This window comes from Leiobunum rupestre, chromosome 7 (assembly GCF_980474605.1).
Source record: "Leiobunum rupestre chromosome 7, qqLeiRupe1.1.hap1, whole genome shotgun sequence".
Lineage (NCBI taxonomy): Eukaryota > Metazoa > Arthropoda > Arachnida > Opiliones > Sclerosomatidae > Leiobunum > Leiobunum rupestre.
In genome coordinates, this window is record NC_143390.1 from 54,669,418 (window position 1) to 54,694,162 (window position 24,745).

The 24,745-nt window shown below is 34.2% G+C and overlaps 1 protein-coding gene across 2 annotated transcripts; it reads right to left on the minus strand.

Annotated features, from left to right (window-relative positions):
* Positions 1–2,866: 2,866 nt before the first annotated feature.
* Positions 2,867–24,420, minus strand: Capr (Cell cycle associated protein caprin family member). 2 transcript variants are annotated; one of them, XM_090181118.1, is made up of 11 exons: positions 24,233–24,420; positions 20,755–20,814; positions 16,708–16,794; positions 15,878–16,039; positions 14,369–14,782; positions 10,925–11,045; positions 8,350–8,801; positions 7,579–7,657; positions 4,786–4,923; positions 4,056–4,175; positions 2,867–3,169 (listed from the first exon to the last, which is right to left on the minus strand). In XM_090181118.1, the coding sequence occupies exons 1-11, from the start codon at positions 24,347–24,349 to the stop codon at positions 3,102–3,104; spliced, it is 1,818 nt and encodes a 605-aa protein (XP_090037244.1). In that variant the 5' UTR covers positions 24,350–24,420; the 3' UTR covers positions 2,867–3,101. The 2 variants fall into 2 exon arrangements, with proteins under 2 accessions (XP_090037244.1, XP_090037243.1); XM_090181117.1 differs by having other exon boundaries at positions 10,925–11,135; positions 24,233–24,419.
* Between the last annotated feature and the right edge of the window lie 325 nt (positions 24,421–24,745).

The window sequence follows — 24,745 nt, forward strand, 5'->3', positions numbered from 1 at the left end:
CATAGATTTAGGAAACGTATATAAAGGTCTAGATAAAATATTTCAAAGGGAGTTAATACGGAGGTGACAGCTAGCAGAAACGCGTAATTTTTGCAGGCTATCCTTATAAGGCGCTATCTATCGATAAGAAAGCTCGTGCTATCGTCGCGAGAGCCATTGTCTCCTGCTTAAAAATTATACTAAAAATCACCAACAGATAGTGTCTAAATACTACGGCCTGCGGAAAGGTCAAGCACTTAGTACTAAAATGATAAGTGTCCGCGCTCTTGGTCACGTGCCTTCCTCGGCGTCTGCTAGGTGTCAATTCCGTATTTTATGTTAGGCTTAGACGCCCCGAAATTTATCTAGACCTTTATATACATTTCTTATATCTATGGTACGGCTATAAACCCAATTACGAACATTAGGGCCCAGCTATTTCATACAAAAAATGTTCTATGAACATTTCACATACGAGCAATCGTTGTGTCGTATTCGCGGTTTAAACGTTGTACCGGAAACACGTCTTTCAATTTGACGCCTTCGTTGACTTAAAACGCGCCCACCGCTCTTCATGTAACCGCGTTTAAAATTTACCACCCAGCTAACTCTTTATTTAAGCAATAAATCTCTTGAAAATGAAGCTATTGTGAAGGTTGTGAGAATAAATGATGGGAAAGTCGGAATAATGGGTCACTTCAATTTAAGTTCATATTTACTGCCGTAAGGATTAAATTCACAAGATCAGTATCAATGCTTTGAAAAGAAAACACGACACCGATGAGATTGTTCGACATGTAGAACGCGAGCGAATCAAACGAATATTAAATTATATTTAATACTTTAAATTAGTATATAGGCATACATTGTGTATTATTTCAACGCTAAATGAAGATCTCAGAGCCAGCAAGAATATACTTGGTTAATACCTTATATAATCCTTTAGCAAAGAGTTTCTCTAAACAGAAGTACATCTAATTTTAACAGAAGCCAACTGAAAACCTACTATAAACTAAGTATTATAAATAGCCTATGTGACCAAGGTAAAAATCCCAAACAAACAGAGAAGAAAAATTTAACATTTGGATATGAGCTAGCTAGGTAACATATAATTGCATAACATAAGCTTACAAGAGGGACAGAATTAGATAGCAAAGGCTCAGTCTAACTAGCCCTAAATACCGTAAACTATTTTTTAATAATAAAGATAAGTTACAACAATTATTCAAAAGCTAAACTATCATCTCGTAAAATAACCAAGAAATATTGTATTTAACTTTCGAAAAATATGAATCCGAAAACCACATCTTGCTTTTGTACTTACAGCTAAAACCGTTAAAGAAAGTGGAAAAAACCACTAATGAATCCGCGGGCGTTCCATCTATTCTCGAGCCCCCAGGCCTATCGCGGAACGACGGGAAACGTCCGGATGGGATGTCTTTGGTCCCTCGGTCTGGCGGTAAGTCGATAGTATGGGACTTTACATGCACATACCCCGTCTCGACTTCGTATTTGGCGGCTTCTTCTACAGCCCATATCTGGGCCGCTACCCAGGCTGAAGTGAAGAAAAAGTCTAAGTACGCTGGACTCGAGAATCGGTACTTTTAAAGCGGTGGCCGTTGAAACTCTCGGCTCGTTCGGTCAAGAAGATTTAGATTTAGTACACGCCATTGGCCGTCGTTTAAATGACGTCACAGGTGAGCCGCGTTCGGTTCAGTTTCTTCTCCAACGAATCGCGATTCAGCGTGGCAACGCGGCATCAATTTTAAACACCTTTCCTCCAGGGGCTTACCTAGAGGATTACCTCTATTCTTTGTAAATTTTGTAAATATTTGCGAAATAAAACAATATGTTAAGCGAATTAATCAATTAACATAATAACTTAAATTCTTGTACCCTTCTGATTTTACAAATTATTAAAATTGCAGTACTTTACGGACTTTACAAAATATTATAATTCCTTATTTTTTATTCTTATATTAAAATTACCAGACTTCTACTTGGCACCTGACTTTTGAGAAAGGGATGAATAAACGCAATTTTTGTAACCCTTTCCAATTCAATTGGTTTTTGTTGTATGAGAAAGCAGACAATATTTTCTTTAAATCACTTTAATAACTTGCAATGAGTTTAGTAAGAAATTAAACAATATGCTAGAAAACGTATAGCACTGACTCAAAACGGAGGGTTTTATTTATCAATATTCAAATAGCACTCAGTTTTAGGAACTAGAAAAAAATTTAGACCAGGAGTATATGTAATGTTTTGCAGGATATTTCAAATGGAGATAAACAACGGATTAAAAAAAATTTTAAACTTAATTGTAAATGAAAACAATTTTTGGAATACCCCTCTGTACTTAGGCACTGAAAACTTATACTTATCACATTTTTTTGTCAACTGCTAGAATTTTTTTAAACCGTCTAATTTGAACGTCCAAGATTTTCTCAGTTAATGCTTTACGAAAACAAAATTAATTCGGAAGCATGTATTTTTCTAATGTTTAGAAAGGCTTTATTCAATTAAATAAGGTTAAAAATGGGGGAGCACTTTTCCCCACAAGCTTCAGCAAATCAATAAAAATGAACGTAACTTTATTAAAGCTGAATTTGGTTTCTTAAACATTTCATATTTGTGACTATGACGGAAGAAAAACAGAATCCCAACGTTTAATAACATGGTCCCAAATTGGTCAAGAATACTGAAAAACGCACAGAACATTTAATATTTTTACACTTTGACAATTGCTACAACTAAATCAAGATTGTATCCATTGGAAGCACAATAGGCAAAGGAAACCAAAATCCTGCCTAAAGCTTGTGGGATAGTTTAAGAAAAAAAAAATATTTTTATAGTTTTTTTCAATTTTTCAATTTTTTTTAAATTGTTTTTATTTTTTTTCAATAATAAGGGGTTTACGAGGGGGAAATCAAAATGAGTCCAAGTCCTCTGGGGTTAACTCTGTTTGCCCACTTCCTGCTACTGCCAAGGCCGAGAATTGTTTTGTTTTATTTTATAGTTTCAAGTAGCAGTATCAAAGATTTTTCCTTTTTATTTCTCTATTTAGTTGCCACAAAATCCTTTGCGTAGAAATTCAAAAATTTTGCATTTTTTAACACTTCTCAATCCTGAGATCTGTATACCCCTCCACGGCCTCCACTTGAATTCATGCGTCCTGTACTTCGTTGGCCTACGTTAGAGGAAAAACGATATTAGGGTTTAGTTGTTCAAATTGAATTTAGTTGTTCAAATTGAATTTAGTTGTTCAAATTGAATTTAGTTGTTCAAATTGAATTTAGTTGTTCAAATTGAATTTAGTTGTTCAAATTGAATTTAGTTGTTCAAATTGAATTTAGTTGTTCAAATTGAATTTAGTTGTTCAAATTGAATTTAGTTGTTCAAATTGAATTTAGTTGTTCAAATTGAATTTAGTTGTTCAAATTGAATTTAGTTGTAATTTATCATCACTTGGAAGAATCCCAAACGTATTACAATGACTTATTTCTTATCTTTATCTGAGCCTTCCACAAGCCATCGGTCCCCCTCTAGATCTGTGTGAGCCACTGAGTTAAACTAGCCACCTCATCCGATTTATCAAATCAAGAACATTTAGGTACGGAGAACCAACCCCCTCAAATGAAAACCATCTATTTCCCAATTGTATAGCCCATTAATTTTGGTCCCAAGAATGTTTGATTTCATTCCTAATTTAGTTCAATCCCAAATTAAAACTATTTATCCAATTAATTCATCATAAATAGAAAAATAGTTGGTATATTGCCAATTATGGTGTTAAGATGAAAATATTTTCAAACATACCACTGATCATTAATGTTACTGGTTCAATTTGATTTACAAATTTTCAAACATACCACTGATCATTAATGTTACTGGTTCAATTTGATTTACAAATTTCAGTCCGACTCTTATACTCTTGGTACTTAAATACGTTTTTGACACTATAATAATGATCACTACTTGAAATATATCTTATAATGAACTTCACATTTTTGAAATTCTTCCATTACTTCACTTATTGTTCCAAGTATTACGTATGTAAAATAAATAGAAAGTACCTCTGGTATTAGCACCACCTCTCCTAGAATTGGCAGAATTGTTGCTATATCCCTCACCCGTTCTATCTCTATTGCTGATGAATCCATCATTTCTATCTCTGTTACCATAATAATTCGAACCTAGAAAGAAATCTCATCTAGAAAACCAGCCCTAATGACATTCCACGAATATAAAGAAAAGGGAAGCACCTCGCTAAGTCATTATAGAGATTTGGTTCACTAACTGATATAGCAGTTTAGGAGGATCAATTAAAATTTTATCAGAGGAAACACATGGATATCAAAATACAATTTTAATTAAAAAAAGTTTGAATTTTTTATGGCTTTTTAATAAAAATTGTACTATCCATGTGTTTCCTCCGATAAAATTTTATTCAATTCTGCATGGATCCTTTTAAAAATTTTAATATCTATTAGGGAGATTATTCATGGGACAAAACACACTTTATAAGATAACGTAATTAAAATTATTAACATATATTTTTGACATCTGACTTTTATCATGCACTTAAAGCAGTTAAAGTAAAACTTCCAAATTATTTTGACTGACTAAATAAAAAGCCAAAAATGAGTCTATTTAGCCTTCTACATGCTGCCTAGATACAATCATTCAGTAGATTTTCAGTAGAGGAAAGTGTATAAACTGATACCCTTTGTACTTGTCAACAATAATAAAAAACATGGGAATTATGTGATATTTAATTTTCATGATTAAAGTATTCACTCATACCTCCTCTCCCATTGCTGTAGTTACCACCGCCTCTCGGACCTCTGCCATATCCATTGCTTGATCCACTTCGACTCTTACTTACACCTCCTCTGCTTCCTCTGTTTCTGTTGTACGAGTTCTGGGTTCCATCATTGTTTTCTGTTAGGAAAATGTTTTTTTTTTGCAAAAAAAAGTATTTAAACCCAGTTGCTGCTATAAATTAATATTTTTTATTGTTGGTTGATATCATAATTTAACGGAGACCAATTTTGACAATTTACCGATACCTAACAGATTTTCACCTGATTTTTACTGATACCATATTTTCCAATAAAATAGCACAGCCAAAGGTCAAGGTTAGTGGTACCACCAGCCTTGTTTATGCAAATATTAGTTTTAAAATATTGGGAAAAATCTTAAAATATTGGCATGTACTTATTTATACTCAGGGAGAATGAATATGTCGAGATTATTTTTAGTGTTTCCCCAATAGTCTCGACATATTCATTCTCCCTGAGTATAAATAATTACATTCTTGATATTGGTAATGTAGGCCCAAATAAATAAAACGGGAAAATCAGGTTATCGGTAACCGATACCGATATATCGTTTTTAGCCCATCACTAATATTTCTCTTTTTAGCCTTGTAAATCATTGTATCATAAATGCTTTTTCTTTCTCATTCATTTGTAAGTTACAAGTTTTGTGATAATTTGGTGGATTTTAGTTGATTGAGGAGACAGCTAGGCAACGTTAAGCATAATCCACATTTAATGATAAAGAAATATTTTGATTTTAGTTTTAATCAAGGATGTATTTATTAAATGTTGTTAAGCCAATTCGAGGGCACCTTGATAGCCCTGGCACAAGTGGGGGAAGAAGAAAAAAGAGCAATCATTTAAGTTGGAATAAATACATTTAATAATAAACGTGTAAAACTATAGGGGGAGTCATTCCAGGCCAAATCAAGGTCCCAACCCCTCAAGTCACAGATTTCGATGAAATTTGGTGAACTGGTGTAGTTTAGCATAAAACAATCCCACGTAATTTGGTCTAGAAATATTTTTATGGGTGTTATGGGGTTATAAACTTTTTTTACATTTTCCCAAAATACGTTGTACCCAATCACGAAAATGATTATAACTTGGGTTCTATTTGTTGTAGAGATGCGTTCTATGGCTCATTTTGAAGGCAATGAACCACAAAATACACATATACATTAATTTTCAAAAAGTTTGAAATTTCGAATTTTTTTAAATTTTGAAATTTGAAAATCACTCACTGGCTGATACCCAAAATACCCCATTTTTGAAAAAATTCTTTTTGCGCTCAATTAACTTTTTTGGTAGTGTTACATAAAGTAAAAAAGATAAAACTTTGTGTATTTGACTTTACCCCAAGTTATAGGCAATTTTCGTGACCCCCACCCCAGGTGATTTAGGCCTCTTTTTGCTTGGTTACTTTCAACGGTTGTATCTATAATACAGCTTAAGAGATAATTGTAATTTTATTATGGGACTTAAAAGTATTTTTCCTTACGAAGTTTTTATGATATTTTAATTTTTCATTGTAAATAAAAAAGATACTGGAAGGATAGCTGCCAAATGGCACTTTTTGCCACATCCCACGGGAAAGCTAGACCCTGCGATGGCCACGGGGGTACCGTAAAAAGACTTGCAGCCATGGCCAGCTTAAAATAAAACCATCATTTTAAATACGGAGCAGCTCTTTGAATGGGCCAAATCTAAGTGGTCAGCTAATGAAGGAAATCAACAAAAGATCAATTTTGTGTACGTAAAGGAGGAAGAAGTTGACAAAATGGAAACCGCATTTCGTATCAAATCAATACACTCTTTACATTTGTTTATTCCTTTGTCACAGACTACATTAAATGCCAGACTATTGTCTTCTTCAAATAATTTTTCAACCATTACTATTCCGGAAGAAACTGTCAAACATAACCTACCCTGGACAACTATTTGTGGATTCATTTCTGTGAAGCGCGAGAACAAATGGTGGTTAGCGTGTGTGATAAAAAAAGATTGATTTGTATGAAGAACTACTCTCTCCATCCTCATGGACCAGCCTCCTCCTTTCGCTATCCCAGCCAAGACACAGAAAGATTTTCAATTACTGATGTACTCTCAATAGTAAATCCTACTACTACTACTGGGAGATTATGGAAACTTCCAACTGAAGAATTGAATAATGCTACGAAATTTCTTGAAGCGAGATTAAAATTGTAGCGTAGAAACAGAAGCTAAACTTATTTTATTTCACTATGTATATAGTTCACAGATTTTTATAATTAAATATTTTTTGAAGTGAAATTCTAGTCCCAACAATTAAAATATCTTAAAAACTTCGCAAGGAAAAATACTTTGAAGTCCCATAATAAAATTACAATTATCTCTTAAGCTGTATTATAGATACCACCGTTGAAATTTCAAACTTTTTGAAAATTTAATATATATATGTGTATTTGGTGGTTCATTGCCTTCAAAATGAGCAATAGAACATCTCTATAACTAATATAACCCCAAGTTATAATCATTTTCGTGATTGGGTACAACGTACTTCGGGAAATTGTGAAAAAAGTTTATAACCCCATAACACCCATAAAAAAATTTCTAGACAAAATTACTTTACGTGGGATCGTTTTAAGCTAAACTACACCAGTTCACCAAATTTCGTCGAAATCTGTGACTTGAGGGGTTTGGACCTTGTTGATTTGACCTGGAATGACTCAGGGGGCATTTATAATTTTACCTACTATAAAAAATATAGATTGGCCTAATAGAATGATATCTTTACCTTCATTTTCATCTGAAGATTGATAATGCCCGGTGGTTGCTGTTATGTCCTGTGGATTAGGATGACTTCCAATGGTCCTCTAAATTAAAAGATAAAATGCGTTAAAACTAGTTCATGAACATCGCTTTATCACTTTATTGCCTCCGTTATTTATCGAGGATTCTGAGTTCGCCGCATTTCCACATTGGGGCGCTCCGATTCGTAGAAAATAGACGTTGAATTTAAAATGAACCGTAATTTTGCATGCGCATTCGTCATAGTGGATGATAGCGCATAGTTGTAGTTCCTATCGTTGCCTTTGAAGGTGTATGGATGGTGTTTCATTAGCTAATTATTCTTTATTTTGAAATTAATCTGGTTTTAACTTTACTGAGAAAAATGTCTAGGGTATTTACTTAAAAAACATTGGTTAATTATGTAAGAAATGCATAAACTTTATTCGCATAAGTTGGGTTAATACCAGAGCAAAACATTCCCCTTCTATAATGTTGTTTTCAATTAAGTTGATGTTGATGTCGCTCAATGAAATCAATTTAATTCATTCCATAATTCTTTAATGCTGGCTCTTATTTTAAATCTTAAATGTTAATCCCCTAGACAAACGAACTTATAATCTTAATATTAATTACATATGTTAAATAGTGTCACAAAAAATTTTAAATTCATGGAAAGGGAGGAGCTAACCAAAATTCATATCAAATCTTTCAAATGATTGTGGTGGCCCTTTATAATTTTCCAATTGTATACTTAGATAAAAATAAAGTAACTTACAGAATAGTTCCTCGACTGTGGCTTTGAAAACCCATCACTCTGTTTAGGTGGGTAGCCAGGTGGGGTTTCAGGCATACTACTGGACACTGAAATGTTTCTAGGCTGATTTTGGTTCATCATGAGGCCAACTGTAGTTTGCAGCTGGGTAGACTGGGGTGGAGTTGGAACAACAGCAGTGGTGTAACCAGCAGGCGCTGTAACAGCAGTCATCATATTTTGCATCGCAGCAAAGTTTTGATTGGTGAATGTTTGAGTAGGAATAGGCCTTGCTGGATCGTAGTCAGCTTGTTGAGCAGGAGCACCGGGTGTAATAAGGGTACTGTTGGAAGGAGTTGATCTAGAAGCCGCAGCTGCAACAGCTAGTAGTGCCGCTTCATTTTGGCTAACTTGGTAATTTAACTGTGGCGGAACCATTGGATGCGCTGCAACAACTGCTGGGTCCATATGAGGCGCTGCCCAAAAATAATTGTTGTAGCATACATAAATTTGATTGCAAATATAATATCATTACTTCCATTTTTGGCACAAAATTAAAATAGGGTTTTGTTGTTATCAAGTCTAAGAGTGGCTTATCAAATCACCTTGGCTTGCAATGACTTCACCCCTGTGACCTTTTACATTTACCCTTATACAGGGTTGCCACAAAATTTTCAGATTCAAATTCCCTGTTTTCCCTGACCATTTTATGACATTTTCCCTGACTTATTAAATACCAAATTTTTTTATTTTATATTTTACTTTCATCAGAAGTTAATAAATTTGATGGACTTACATTTCAGTAAAAAGGTTATTGCAATGTTGTAAATATTAGCCAAACATTCAAGGAAATAAATGGTAATCGTGGAATTTGTCATAGATCTAGGGTTAAATTACCTTCAAAAAGTGCCAATATAAAATTGAATTCCCTAACTTTTTACCAATTCTTAAAATTCCCTGACATTTCCGGCTCATTTTTAATTCCCAGACTTTTCCCTGACGTGTGGCAACCCTGTTATAGTGTCCTCTGGTGGTGAGCCGTGTAATTATTGTTAACATTTTTTAAGCCTGGCAGTTGATCACCAGGTATTTATGTCAAAAGGTTGAGCTCATATGATTCATTATAGCTAGATCTTGTCAGTGATATAATAAGAATAACTTTCCATCATGTTGAAATGTGATTTTGTGGAAAAATACAATCATACAGATACATAGTGCTTCAATGCATGAAACGCAATTGCACTCTCTGGGCCAAAGGGTGATGGACCCTGGTGTCCTAAATGTCAGAACTTTTGCCAACCAAATTCAGAACAAGGGCACCCTTTGACTAGTTAGCACTCTAATCCATGATTTAGATATTGAGTCATCCCTGTTGGGAAATGTGGTATTCCCAATATCTGCATTAATTTGATTTTGCTCGTCTCACGCAAAAAATTACATGATTTAAACCTCATGTATTATTTAAATTAAGATAATCATCTAATATTTGACTGTGCACCTAGTTAAGAGTAGAAAACCAATAACCATTTCCAATCAGATTAACATTGCAATATCTAAATTATTTCCACATAAAGTTCTTTGCAATGTAGCTGTCAAGTATAACTTAGATAATTCAAAATGTGTACACAATGTTTGAAGTTTAAAACTAAGGAAATGTGGTTTAGTGTTCGTACGGGGTCAAAATAAAGTCGGGGTCGGGGTGGGTCTAACCCCGCGAAAAACAAGTCGGGGTCGGGGTCGGGGATGGAAAATTCTTTGTACTTATTAAGAATAGAAAAATTATAAAAATACCGAAATTTTACTGTTTAAAATTAGATAGTGTATCTTGTGTAAGCCAGCCTCTGAGCCTAGGGACTATTAGTAATAGTCTTAGTCGATAGCTACGCCAAAAAATTTTCGTTTTGAAAACGAAAACATTTGAGAGAGTTGGCCGTTTCGATCTATCGAAATCTGGCAGCCTTGCCTGCCTTCCGGCCTGTATCTCCATACCCAAAATGGCCGACGATTACGCCGCCGAAAATATTTTACAAAACTGATCGACGGCATTTTTTACCGTTATTTTGTATTATCGACTAAGACTATAGTAAAAATAGATAAGATAGGTAGATTTTAAAATAGAGGTCTATAGCTTAGGCATTGTATTTGTTTAAATAAGTTGTTTTATAAATTCACAAGTTATTTACAAAAATTGTAACTCCACACTCCTTAGCTGAGACTGAGAGAGCCCGAAACAACGGCAATTATGAAACTAAAACTTAAAATCGACTTAAGTCCGAATCAAGCGTTAAGCGAGAACCACGTCAGCGGCATCAGCCGAAGGTCATTCGGATCATTCTATTGTCGCCCACGAAAAAAGGGAGAGAAGGAACCTATCTATTTTATATTTTTAGGATTTAACGGGGTGCGTCGGCGCGAAAATTTAAAATTACAGTACGAAAGCATAACCCCGAAAAATGGAAAACCCCGACTTAGTTTGCGCCAGTCGGGGTCGGGGTCGGGGACAAAAGTCGGGGATCCCCGACTTTCGGGGTCGGGGTCGGGGTCCCCGTACGAACACTAATGTGGTTACTGCTAAATTTGATCACAAAAATTAACGTACATTCTATATCTACTTGTGATTCTTGCAAGAAATTAAAACTCCCTCTTGCTTGCATAAGGACATCAGGTAGAGGTGCAGTTTGTGGTTCTACTGGCGCTTGTGAAGTAGTTTGGTGAGAGGGCTGTTGGTTTGAGGTTTGATTAGAATAAATGACTTGGTTAGGGCTAGGTGCCGGAACAGAAGAGCTTCCAGTGTAGTAAACGTTACTGACCTGTAGGTAACAATGAGAACAATATTATTTTCAACTAACAAAAACTCTCATTCTAATCAACGCTAAGGTTTCTCATTCTCAAAGATACAACAAATATAAATGAATCACAACAAAAATATTGATATAAACTAGGATTTAGTTTAATCTACAAGAAACTTTGGTCTAATTGACATGTAGGATTTCAAAGTTAACAAAATAAGTTTAATATTTTGTGTTTGATATACATTTGCGCTTTAACCAAATAACTGATTTTACAAATGTAACTACATGAGCTTAAAAATTACAACCAAACCATATTGGGAAGTAGGATATAAATTTGGCTATGTTTAAAATTCTTTAACAAGACTAGTGTTAGTAATAAAAACACAAGCTAGTACTAGCCCTTGTTTGCCACAACCAGTAGTATACCCTTTCACCACTGATTTAGACAATTATGCATAATACTACAACCAAAAGTACTAGCCGGAAATTTTATACGCATACAGTGGGAAGGATCCATTAGCACTGTGCTGCAAGAAATAAGCTGGGCTTAAGCTACATTGAATGTAAGACTAAGCAATTTTTTTGTAAATTCAGTGGCAGGCTGACGCCACTAAGAAGACGAGACACAAAGAAAGTGATGAACACTCACTCATAAAATAGACTTTCCAGAACATGAAGCCCCAATTAGATCCTATTAAGAACTAAAATAGTATGTGCTTATGGAAACTGTTCTAGTTAGCATCAAATTATTTAGATTTAAAAAAAGCGAAGGAGATAAATGAAGTAAGCAAGACTATGTCAACTTATAGATTAACTGGGTGAAGTTAACTTCAGTGTGTCAGAATTTATAGCCCAGTGTACCTAGTAACCGAGACTATACCACCGGAGGCCTATCATCATAGTGCCCTACGCCAGCGTCCACCTAGCCCAGACAGGTGACAAATCCAGCATGGGTAGCAGAACCCTACTACTGATGGTCAACTACAGCAAACTCATCTTGTTTTATAATTATATCAGGCGGAGACGATAGAGTTTGCCACGTAGATAGCGTGGGTATTTTTTTTGGCGCAAATGATTATTTAATTTTTAATTTAAAAATTTTGAAATTTTGTCGTTTTTTCAGGTTTTTTGTTATTATTTTTGTCGTGTGTTCGCCGACACCACGTGTTTTTCAACCCTAATAATTTCCACGTGGTATTCCGGTAGTTTGTAAAAAAAACTTTCCATCTGGCATTCCGGTTACATAAATTACAAGTTTTCTAAATTTTGGGAATTATCTAGCTGTGCTGCCTTTTTTTGGCCGCAACCGCCTATTTTATTTTATTATTTTCCCTTATTTGGGCCTTTTCACGATTTTTGAAAGCTGCGGCTTCAGCTCCATTCTCCCAACCCTTGAAACTTTTGTTCATTTTTCGGCATATTAAAGGCTTTTTAAAATATTTGAGTTCAGTTTAATAAAACAATTACTATAATTATTCCAGTCGCGTACCCCACTTTGCCCTTGGCCGTGCAATATACGGTAAAATTTTTCACACGCCCGACAATACTTGGAAGGGTATGCCTAGGTACTGTCCTCTAGGTTGCGTTATAGAAGGCCCATCGCTTTTTTTAGAATGGGGCTGGGGCGGAGCCGTGCGTCCCAGCACGAGAGCGTAGCGAATGTGCGGCGCCGTTAGGTGCCAATACTTATTCTATCACGAAACAACGGTTCTTTAGCAATTTTTTAAAACAGCCTGGTGTCGGTGAACACACGACAAAAATAATAAACAAAACAAAATTTTAAAATACACAAAGAAGTTCAATTAATTAAATTAAATTAATAAATAAAATAACCATTTGCGAACAAAATAAAAAATTATCACGCTATCTACGTGACAAGGTCTATCACACAACAAAAAACGTGAAAATAACATAAAATGTAAAATTTTTTAAATTAAAATAAAAAATAAATAATCATTTGCGGACCAAATAAAAAATACCCACTCTATCTACGTGACAAGGTCTATCACACGACAAAATAATAACAACAAAAAAAGTGAAAATAACAAAAAGTTAAAATTTTTAAATTAAAATAAAAAATTAAACAATCATTTGCACCAAAAAAAATACCCACACTATCTACGTGACTAACTCTATCATATCCGCCTAAAAAAATTATAAAACAAGATGAGGTTGCTGTAGTTAACTTTTGCCAATTAACTTAGCACATCATGGGTTAATTCTTGGGTGTATTCAATGGCCATTTCTATGATAATCATCAGGGCCACCTTAGACATTTCAAGTGTATACATAGTTTCCTCGTAATAGACTACCACTTTTTACGATCAACTTATTTCTTGAGTAATTTACAACCACGAATTATTCCAAATTAGATGAATATCACACATTAATTCCAAGTATACCTCACAAAATAAGCCTAATTTTTAACTTTAATTATAGTTTTTCTACAAATATAGTAGCTTAATTAATTTAACCATTTGCAAAGTAAAATTTTAGATTTTTCATTATTCTTAATATTTTTCTCAATTAGTTTTGGCACAAGTAAGCCAAAATTAAGCCAATACAAATTCACATTTAAAACTAAAAAGCGCCGAAGCCACTTAACAATAAATTTTCCTAATAATTAAAAAACTAAATATTTTAGGAGGTCCAAAAAAATTTACATCTTTGACATTAAATAAAAAGAATTTCCAATGAGATAAACTTTTAAACAAATTTAATTTTATAACTGCAATCATATAATTTCTGGAAAAATAAATGTATTTCTCATTGATGTTATTTATTTTTTAGAAATAAGTCTTCAGAATTTTTGAAAGTGGTGTTAGAGATATTTGAGTTCCAATTCATAAACCTATTAAAGCTTTCACGATTGAGCTTGGGGGAGATCTAGGATAATAATTTAATATTTTTAGAACTGTTCTTTTGATACTACTTTTATAACTTTACCACCAGTTTTTAACAAGTAAGATATTTTTTCAAACACTGCTTGAAACTTAAAGAAAAAGCTTACAGCAAATATTGATATAAGAGTTACTCTGTTAGCCCAAAATATGAAAAAGTGATCTTAAAAAATTTCCAAAAAAGAGATCTGAAAGCTACGTTATTTATTAAGAAATAAAATTACACAACAAGGGCAGGTTACAAAATGTTAAGATTATGAATGACAAATGAAACTTGAACAACTAACACAACACAGAAGCAGCCAAGAAAGCGGGTTAGAAAGCAAAACCAGTAGACCATGCACATTTTACCTGTTGAGTGGGAGAGGCGGTTTTTTCAATTTCGGGAACTGGTTGAGATGGGGAAGAGTTGATTTCTTCTTGGCTGATAGGTTGTGCTAACTGTTCGGAGATAATAGAGAGATCCGTTTCAGTGGCTTGAATGTTTTCTTCTTTCACAGAACCTTCAGGCTCTTCCTTCTCATCTTTTGGATCAAAATATCCACTCTCGTGAACCTTCAAAATTGTTTCTTTCAGTGATTTGTACGTAGCTCCGAGGATTTCCTTGTTCTTTCCATCCAGCAAAAGGACCAGGTGTTCAGCGGCGGTTGAAAGTAGTTCACTGAAATTCGGAGTTTCCGTAACATAGGTTTCGTCACCTTCTCTTTCGGGAGAGATCAATTTATACAAATCATCCAACTGATTTAATTCTTTTTCTGATAGTTTCTATAAAAAAAATTATAGAAATAAAATCCTACCATATTATCTTTATCCTTAAAATTATTAAAATTTGATTATTGGAAAATGTTATAAAATTATTTGAAATTATTAACGAATTGATAGTTGGGAAAGCAGAACATGTTTTACGACCAATTACTCTGGCCAATCTCAAGGCACCTGCGTAATTAGGTGATAAAAATTTAATTACTAATTATTAAATAATAATTTACTGTAATAGGTTACTATTCACATAAATAATAATATAATTTTCATAAATGTAATTTGCAAATTTAGTGAATTTCAAACAGTAATTCAGTAAATAAGTACTAAATAATTAACTGGAATAAGTTAGAAAATTAATATTTGATAAATTTAAAAATTCATAGTAATTTGATAAAATAAAGTTGTAATTTGGTGACATGCTAAAATATTAAAATAAAATCTGATTTAATAAATTACTAAATTGAAAAATTATTAAAAAAAGAATAAATATTTAATTATAAATGTTAATAAATAAATAACTAATTATGGTAATTATTTTTAGCAATAATAATTGAAAAACTAAAGGCCTATAAAATTTAAAATTTTGAGTGTAAAATCCCTTTAGGGCTATATTCATTAGCTTAAGTAATGTAAGACAAAAATGGTAGAAAATACTATTAATAAAACATTGACTTAAAGAACGCACTGCACGTTTCTAGCTCTCTTAGTAAGATAATCTACTGACAGAAAGACCCACAATAGGCCTTTATTAAAAGATGGGTAAAAATGGCGACCCTCCCAGCAAAATTTGAATATATGTGAAAGACCAATAAGAAACTGCTATTTTGTTACACGACGTCTGAAACGCAGACGATTTTAAACCAAAAACACAAAACTACGCAAGACAGGAAATTCGTTTTCATATAAATTCAAATATTGCTGCGAGGGTCGACATTTTTACCCACCTTTTAATAAAGGCCAATAAACATTTCTAGCTGACAGCACTGCACTTTTAAAAAGATCACGAATAGGACTTGGTGCTAGGTATACTAAACATGGTCTGTATTCCCTCTTTCCTCACAGGCCTATTTTCACCAAGCTCAAAACCCGATATCTTACAATAGCTCCGTTGGTTCCGTTGAGAAAGTCTTGCCTAATTTCATCTGTTCCCATATTGTTTAATATATCTTGAAGTAGTAAAACTTCTTTGATTCTTTGAACCTCGTGCTGTTGTCTTTCCTGTTGCTCCCGTTTGGCATTTTTCTTTGCTTGCTTTATAAACTAGAAAGTAGATAAATTATTTTAAAACTTCTAATCAATATATTAAAACTATAAAGTCTAGCGCAAATAAACTGACATGAAAAAACTTCAATGTTTCAAGTGCATAAGAAAATTTTATTCAAAAACATGCACTTGAAACATCCTTAAACTTCCTATCAATAAATACACTGAATAAAGTGGCCAAACAAGTGTGGGTTACACGCAAGTGGTAATAACCTGGCTTATCTATTTGTCAAAAGAGTAAGGAACCCAGATCTTTCTATTCCTAAGGTCCTGAATTTGGAGCCATAGCGTCACCATTTTGTTTTGGTTCTGTCTGTCTTATCTAACCTTACACTTTTTTCGTCTCTTCTTGAAAAATATTTCTCTTAAATTTAAGGTTAAGACAAGGTTATTGAAGTGAAAATAGTTAGTCAGTTCCATGTATAAATAAGGGTTTCTAGATCTTACAGCTAGTAACAGCAGCACCACCTTGAGGCCTCAGCTACAATTTGGTAGCCAAGCTCAAACCTAGTAGTGAAGCAAGAGAAGCAGCTGCTTACATGGTAATTTCTCATGGGGTTAGTAAATAGGGAAGTTGAAAGGAAAACAAAAATTAATCTGAGTGATCAGCAAATAAAAAAATTTAGAATTTAAGGTTTTTGCAAATTCAGATATCAAAATCTTACTTCCTGATGAATGGTCTGAACGTTTTTCTGAATTTCTTTGGATTGCTCTAGCATTTCAACCACTTGGTCATATTTACTCAAAGCAGCCTGTAAAGAAGAAATTATTAAAACAATTACAGAGAATTAGTACAGCTAATAATCCCATCATGCCCTTTTTAATTTTGTTAATTGTTTAGGAAGACTTTAAATATTCTGTTAAGAAGGTGGACCAATAAATAACACCTCCTAGCTAATCAAAAACAACTTATCATTGCACTTAAAGTTCATCATTAAATCAAGTCTGGAAGTGTTATTTCTTAATTTAGCACCACTCAATTGTGGCTGATACAAAGATGTGACTTTTGGGGCATCAAATTTAGTACTTTAACTCTATTCTAAGCATTAGTAAATTTATTAATTTTTAGAAACTGTCTTTCAGTGTCTTGATGCAATCGGGGTTTCAAAAAACATTTACGTTTTATTTTGTCTTGACAAATTGATCAATAACTTGAGGGCAGCGGTAACATAAACTACATTTTAAATTTTATTTCTACTTAAAAACTTAATTTAAGTTAGTTTGCTCTGAAATGACATTGCTGTAGAACATATTTATGTAAAATACAAGTACTAATAAGTTATGTAAATCAGACATCCATCAAAATCCTATCAAATAATTTAAGTATAAGTTCCAAGATTGGCTTTTGGTAAGCCATGTCCCATAATAAATATTCTCGTACGTTTTTAATTGGGAATGTGGCATTTTGCAATATCATTGATAAATATTTAAAATCTTATCTTTTTCCACATTTGTTGCAAAAAACAACCTGGTCAATTGAAACTAATAATATCAATTTAATTATACCTATAGATTATTTCCAATATTATGTTTCTCAAAACTGGTTACCAATTATTGACTATGTTTTCATGGAGGTAGGAAATACGGATTTCCTAAATCCGTATTTCTAAATCCGTGCTACGCTGAATGAAAACGCTCGTATTTGAGAAAACACGTATTTTCTGAAATACGGGAAACGCACCTGTATTTCCTTGGTAAATCTGGATTTTCTTCGAATGAAAACGCACGAACACGTGTTTGATACACTAGGGGTTTATTTAGTTGGAAATGTAGTTACTAATAAGTAGTGCTCGGACTTTTTTTATTCACGAATAAATACTTTTAGCCTTAATTTAAATAGTAATATTTCAAGATGAAATAGCTGAATAAAAGAAAGTGGATACACCTTAAACTTAATAAAAACAATTATTTATTTGAATAAGTAAAATGAGTAGTTGATTAACGAAATCGTTGGTTACATAACAAGTTTATTTCTTCAATACGATGAGGAAAGAAATATCGCAATTTATGATAATGAATAAATAATTCCGAGCACTACTAAAAAGTTGTGGTTTCACATGTTTTAAACTAGGTTTTAACGACACTTTTTAAATTAAAAAATAAATGTAAGAAGAAATATAAAGATATAAACAATACATTTAATTGTTGACGTGATTAAATTAGTAAATTTTGCGAATAGGTTTTTGTAACCGTACGCAAACATTTCAATGTTTAAATTTTTAATTTTTATTTAAAATAAGCCGCGGAAAAGGGGCGGTAACCTGGTAAATTCCCAGTGACGTAAACTACAGATAAGAACTCGAAAGGGCTCAGTTAACTTGCCCCCCCCCCAAACGCTGTGTTAAAAAATTAACAAGTTGATTGAAAGGCACCCATTATACACCATTTTGCACCATCCGTAAACCATTACGCACCCCCCATGGTGTTCAGTAAGAAATTGCAATCTCAAAGGGGGGCCAACTTTTTCCTAAAACTTGTTAACCAATCAAACGCACCCATAACGCACCATTATGCACCACAGTCGAATCATTACGCACCCGTATCCCTATAGCATTACATCAAATATTAATTGGGGGGGCTAGGTAACCCCAGCCCCCCCCCCCTTTCACCGTCTGTTTTCAAAAATTTAGGATTGATCAAAATTGAGTTATTTCCGTAACTAGTATGGTGCGCAACGATTCGACTGTGGTGCATAATGGTGCATAATGGTGCGTTTGATTGGTTAACAAGTTTTAGGGAAAAATGGAAGTGGGGGGTGGGCTCGGATAAAGTTGCCCCCCCCCTTTGAAATTGCAATTTCTTACTGAACACCATGGGTGCGTAATGGTTTAGTGATGGTGCAAAATGGGTGTCTTTCAATCAACTTTTTAATTTTTGAACACAGCGTTTGGGGGGGGGGCAAGTTTACTGAGCCACTCGAAAGTAGGATTGGGCTCATTTGAAGAAGTTAGTGCTTAGTGGAACCTAATTCTGAATATAGCTTAATTTTAGTAATGGCCAACGAAAGAATGCTTCTCCTTCTTAGGATTGAGTTTTGTGTTCGTTGACGTATTAATTTTCCTAAGCTAATAAATTGGGAAATTAATAAAGCTAAAGCAGTTTTTAGCATTAAACTGGGATCGATTTGCTTGGAGTTTACAGTAATCACGCGCTACTGCAAAATTAAACGACCGGCCAGCTGCCCTTATCCGAAGGAAGTCGAGAGAGTAGTAAGAACATTCCAAGTGTAGAGGTTTCTGGGGTGTGAAACCCGTTTGAAAGTCGAGAGTGGATTTCCATGAAAACGTCCAAATACGAGTTTCTTAAAAAGCTCCCCGCTGAGAACAAAATCGGGATTTCCTCAAATCCGCATTTCCTACCTTCATGAAAACATAGTCATTGTCACATGTTTAGCATTTAGACACCTACTTACATTTTCAGCCGTCTTAAATTTACACTAAAACTAGATTTTCTGTGAGCCTACCACTGATTCTAATTTCCTTGAAAAACAGTTTTTATCAAGCACCCTTTAAAAATTGTTCAATGATACATTAATAGTTTTAAGCTTTGCCGCAAGTGAAGAGATTATAATTATTATTTAGCAATCTAAATACGGTTAATAACGATTAAAAATGCTAAATTGGTGCACATCATTTTATATCCTCTAATTTATTCAGTGATAAACCAAATGAGGTTTCGTTGGTGCTACGCAGTTTTATTTTTCTTCCAATGGAAGGAAGCCCTCAAAAAAAGTCTTAGTTCAGCACCTTGGAAGAGGTGATGCAGGGTATTCATCTTGCGTATTCAAAGGTTAAATAAATTCATGGAAATACAGCTTATAAATTAGGAAAATTTGATTTTTTTGCTAAATGGCTAAAAAAATTATACTTCTTTAAAAAGGGTCGGTCTACGAGCCATTCTGATTTTTAAACATCACCATCATCGCTATAGCCTCATTCTCAGAATGTGCATGGATAAACAGCTCCAAGCTGAGATAAATGGTGTAATCCAGCCACATCACCCTTTTTGTTCATACCCTTTTCCGAGATCACAATTCATTAGCTTAAGTCTCCAATGGGCGCCAATTCTCAAAGAATGGGGTATGGTAGCAAAGTTGTTTATGGCTGGCCAAGCTCAAGGGATAATTTAGGCCAGTGTCCAATTTATTATGTGGGAGAGAATTGCCCCTTATAGCCAGTGGTGGCATAGGTGTAGCAGTGGACTCCTAATCATACCTATCTGCCTATCTAGCTGGGTGCATCACCACAAATCCCAATTAACTACCACCTATGCAAGTGAGCCAAACCTAGCGCTCGAACCCCCACCCCCCAACTACCAACATTAAAATTTTGCATAAAAAACCTCAGATTAAAAATTAACACACCTCTGCACAAGAGCTCAATAAGTCTGTTATATATCACAGTATAAACCAAATCACTATCTAATGAAAATTACACTGATTTTTTGACTAAGTTAGAATAGTTCAATGTTTACCTTCTACCTGAAGAAACCAAAACGTACAATGTTCACAAATAAACCAATAAGAAATTAGTGTTTTCAGTTTACAAACCCAAGCAGCTAACTCTTATGAGCTTCTTAAGTTGACTGCTACATGGCTCTAAATAAACTGAAAAACTAATTGGCAAAAAGAAATGTATAAGAGTTCGTGCATAGTTAAGTAAGCAAAAAGAAAGTAATTCATATTTAAATTCACCTGCGTCAATACTACTTACCAGCTGGTCTGAAATTAATTCCTTAGTAGCCGAAAGAGCCTTATACCCATCAAGTTTTGCCTGGAGAGTTAAAATAAATATCAGTAAATCGTAAATTGGTTGAATCAACAAAATTACAGTGTTTCATTGTGACTAGAACGAGCAGAAGTGGTCTGCCTAAAATTATATCAACAGCTCATTCAATTGCTTATTATCCATTTCATTTAAATAACTGAAAACATCTGCGTTAATAACAGATGGTTTTAAATTGATTAATAATTAACAGTTTACACTTTAACCTCCTAGAAATAATTTACGAGGAAAAACAGGCACTTAGATTAAAATTCTTACTTATTTTAGATTCATGTAAAGCATTTTTTGAAGCAAATGGTATTACGCAAAATGTAAATTTACAATTCCATTTTCAAGAATGTATTTATACTTCGGGTAAATTACTATGTTGAGAAAATTTATAGCGTTTCATCAAATCCACACACATTTTAACAGTCAGTGGCGTAGCTAGACCTTTTGCCACCCGGAGAGGGATGGTTTCCAGAGTTTTCCACCTCTCTTAATATACACCAGATTTCCGCATCTCTTTCCTCTATTTCCAGGGATAGCTAATTTGAAAAATGCTGGCCATGGTGGACCGCACCTTCCAACCCCTTACTACTCCACTGTAACAGTGCATTACTCTCCTTAAACATTGATCAACGCGAGTGGCAGTTCCAAAGAAAACCCCTCGTTGGTTGCTTTTCCGTATAAACCAAAGACTCTGTAAAGTATTGCAGCAGTGTGAAATATTTATGTTTTGACATTTTAACGAGAATCTGCCATGATTTTAGAGGTTAGGCAGGGATGAAAACTTCTCATAATTCTTTGAAAAATAATTAATTTACTACAATCTATGTTATAACAATGATGGATAAATTTTCAAACTTCACCATCTTTATGTCGTTTTAACGAAGATATATATTACCAGCTAGGCTAATACCCAAGTCATCTAGCGACTTATAATGCCTTTAAACAGGTGGCTGGGTTACAATGCAAAGGCGGGGTCGTGGCAAGCCCTTCATGCTACAAGAGCTAACAGCTCCCTACTGATCCATTACCGTTAACCTCTAGAAGTTTTTATGGAAAGGAGAAACTGAAGAACATGAGGGAAACCCCTTTAACCAGTTGGGAGAGAACTTGCAAACTCAACGCAGGAGTAGTTCAGAGTTTTCACCCAGTACCTTGGAGGAATAAAACAAGTATACAGGAGTTGCGGAGAGCTGCGAAATCGGTTACGTCAGTGACCGTGAACTCGAGCGAGACGGAGGGGTTCAAACGCGACTAGCGCCAACTGCATACGGAATTTTGCAACTATTATCATTTTATAGCATTGTTTTCATGTCGTCTGGTTTGTTTTGAAACATTTCTAAATTCTTTGCGCCTTTTTCCAAAATGACTCGTATTTGTTTGGAGGAATAAAACAAACCAGACGACGCGAAAACAATGATATAAAACGATAATAGTTGCAAAATTCCGTATGCAGTTGGCGCTAGTCGCGTTTGAACCCCTCCGTCTCGCGCGAGTTCACGGTCACTGACGAAACCGATTTCGCAGCTCTCCGCAACTACTGTATACTTGTTTTATTCCTCCAAGCCAGTACCACAAGCTGGGGTTGAACCCAGCTCCTCTTAGCTAATGTTAAGATTTATCTGACGAACAATGGCATCCATGAACGTGTAACTGACTCTCTACAATCATTTGTTCCAGGTACAATTAAAGTAAAAAAAGAAAAAAACTTTTCGCAGATGAACATATGAGACCTTCGCATCAGCAGAAAGCAAAGAGGATTTAATGTTAGCTGATACAAAATGATTGAATATTCTGTAGAGAAAGATAACATATATTGCTTTAGTTGCCACCATTTTGCCAGTGGTAAATGGGTTTTCTGGTTGGAAAAACATAGGCCAAGAATACTTTTTGTCTCCAAAATCCACTCCGTACTATTTTCCCAAAAATATTTATACTAAGTGGAATCCAAAACTAAAGGATCAATTGCTAAGCAGATAAACTCGCAGCATAAGTTAGACGTGATTGAAAATTGCGAGGTGCTACCTTCACATGCTAAAATACTTTTGCTTTAGACGAAGTGTTAGAAATAACAAATGCGCTATCTGAATATATCCAAAATCCAAAAGTTGTTGTAACCGATGCCATTAGCACTTGCGGAGCCACAATCAAAAGTTTGGAAAATATGAGAAACTCAAAAAATTATTAATAAAATATGGAACAGCATTTTGGAAATGGCCAAAGCAACATCCATCACTGTTTTGGACTTCTGCTTACCTACAGATCTAAGGAAAAGAAAAACTATTCCTAACCATCAGGAACTGATTAAACGAAGCCAAAACCTTACTCGTTAATTGAAAGGAAGACTTTCGGAACATTAACTTGTTCAAGGGCATACTAGCCTCCAACCCAAAATCACAAAAAATCTTGAACAAAAATGATATAATTTCTTTTTACGAAACATATATGTTATCACACTAAGAATTAAAAACATGAAATGTATTTTCAAATTTAATTTTAATTTTAAATATCAAGCAATAAAATTTTTTAATATTTATCAAACTCTAACAGCGTAATTTTTGGCTTCGTTCTATAGAGTAGTTTCGCTCTGTAGCTTTGGGCTATGGCTACCATTTTGAGGGCAGTTTTTTATCTATAGGAAAAAGCATGGGTGACGTTGACATACGTTACGCCAATATTACTAAAAAAAAGAGCCCCCCTAAAGTCTTCATGCCCACATGTAAAATAGTTCCTGGCATCGCCTCAGATTTAGAGATCAGTTTTTATGCCCATCACAATGAAAAAAACAGCAAATGTAAAAGTGTGGGAGAGAGAATAATTTATTTTATATTGTCAAAGGATATTAAACAAGAATCATTTGGCAGGTTTGCAAGGCCACCACCAAAACTGTAATACACCAAATATCACCTAATACCAAAAACAATTATTCGAGAGAAATCACAAATACATGATGAGAATAATAACATGCCACAGATTAGTTCGGAATTTGTTTTGTAAATGTGAACAAAAGCCATGACAATGCTTTGTGCACTTCTGCCTACTTTCTACGACCAAGTCTCTAAGCAATATATGCATAAAACACGGTCAAAACTGCTGTTGACATTCTAAATACAATAATTCTGCCAATGGTTAACTCCACCTATTCATCATGATTACATCAAGAGGAACTGTGTTACCAAAAGAAATAAAAAGAGTCAATGAAAGGGTTCGTAGTTAAGTTATAACATTAAAGAAATTTCCAAATAAAATATTGTCTAGAAATAAAATTAACTTATAGTTTTAAAATAAGATTTAGTTTTGGTTCAGTTGAAACAAGGATTAATCGATTGGGCCTTGTCCTCGTGGCGTGCCGGCCTTGGCACACATTTATTACTAACAATCAAATGTAACTTATTAAGTCGATGAAAAATACAATTACCTTTCTCTTCTCCAAATTTCTCACTTTCTTTTCCACTAACGAAATACATTGTTTTATAAAATCGTTTGTCTCCGGAGAAGGAGTTTTCTCGATCTTGGCAGAGTTGGCAGAAGGCATCCTTAGTAACAACAGGGACTCGATCTGACTTTCCCTAAAAGCCTAACCAAGAAAACACAAAAGAAAATAGATGATGAAATAACACTGACTATATTAAAATACTTAGAGAGGCTTACTGAAGGTCATAGGACAGAAATAAGTTACAACCGACAACCGAAATATTCGAAAATTTTAAAAAAGGCTGCCAGCTTAAAAAGGAAATATTTTCCAAAAGTATAGACACAGAAATAATCGAAATTCTTAAAGAAGACCATGACCGCTGCGCGCTGTTAGAAATCAAGGTTTGTATGATCGTGCATACGCACTATAGGCTTCGTGCGAAGTTTAAAATTTAGTCATAAATACTGAATAGCCGGGAGTAGTGGCTCACTCCTGTAATCCCAGGCGTCCGGGAGG

Coding starts and splice junctions, on each gene's coding strand:
- Capr (XM_090181117.1), bottom strand. CDS start 24,349: ATGCCTTCTGCCAACTCTGCCAAGATCGAGAAAACTCCTTCTCCGGAG. Junction 20,815..24,232: donor GAAATTTGGAGAAGAGAAAG/GTAATTGTATTT, acceptor TTAACTCTCCAG/GCAAAACTTGATGGGTATAA. Junction 14,783..15,877: donor ACGGAACCAACGGAGCTATT/GTAAGATATCGG, acceptor TTTTTTTTATAG/AAACTATCAGAAAAAGAATT.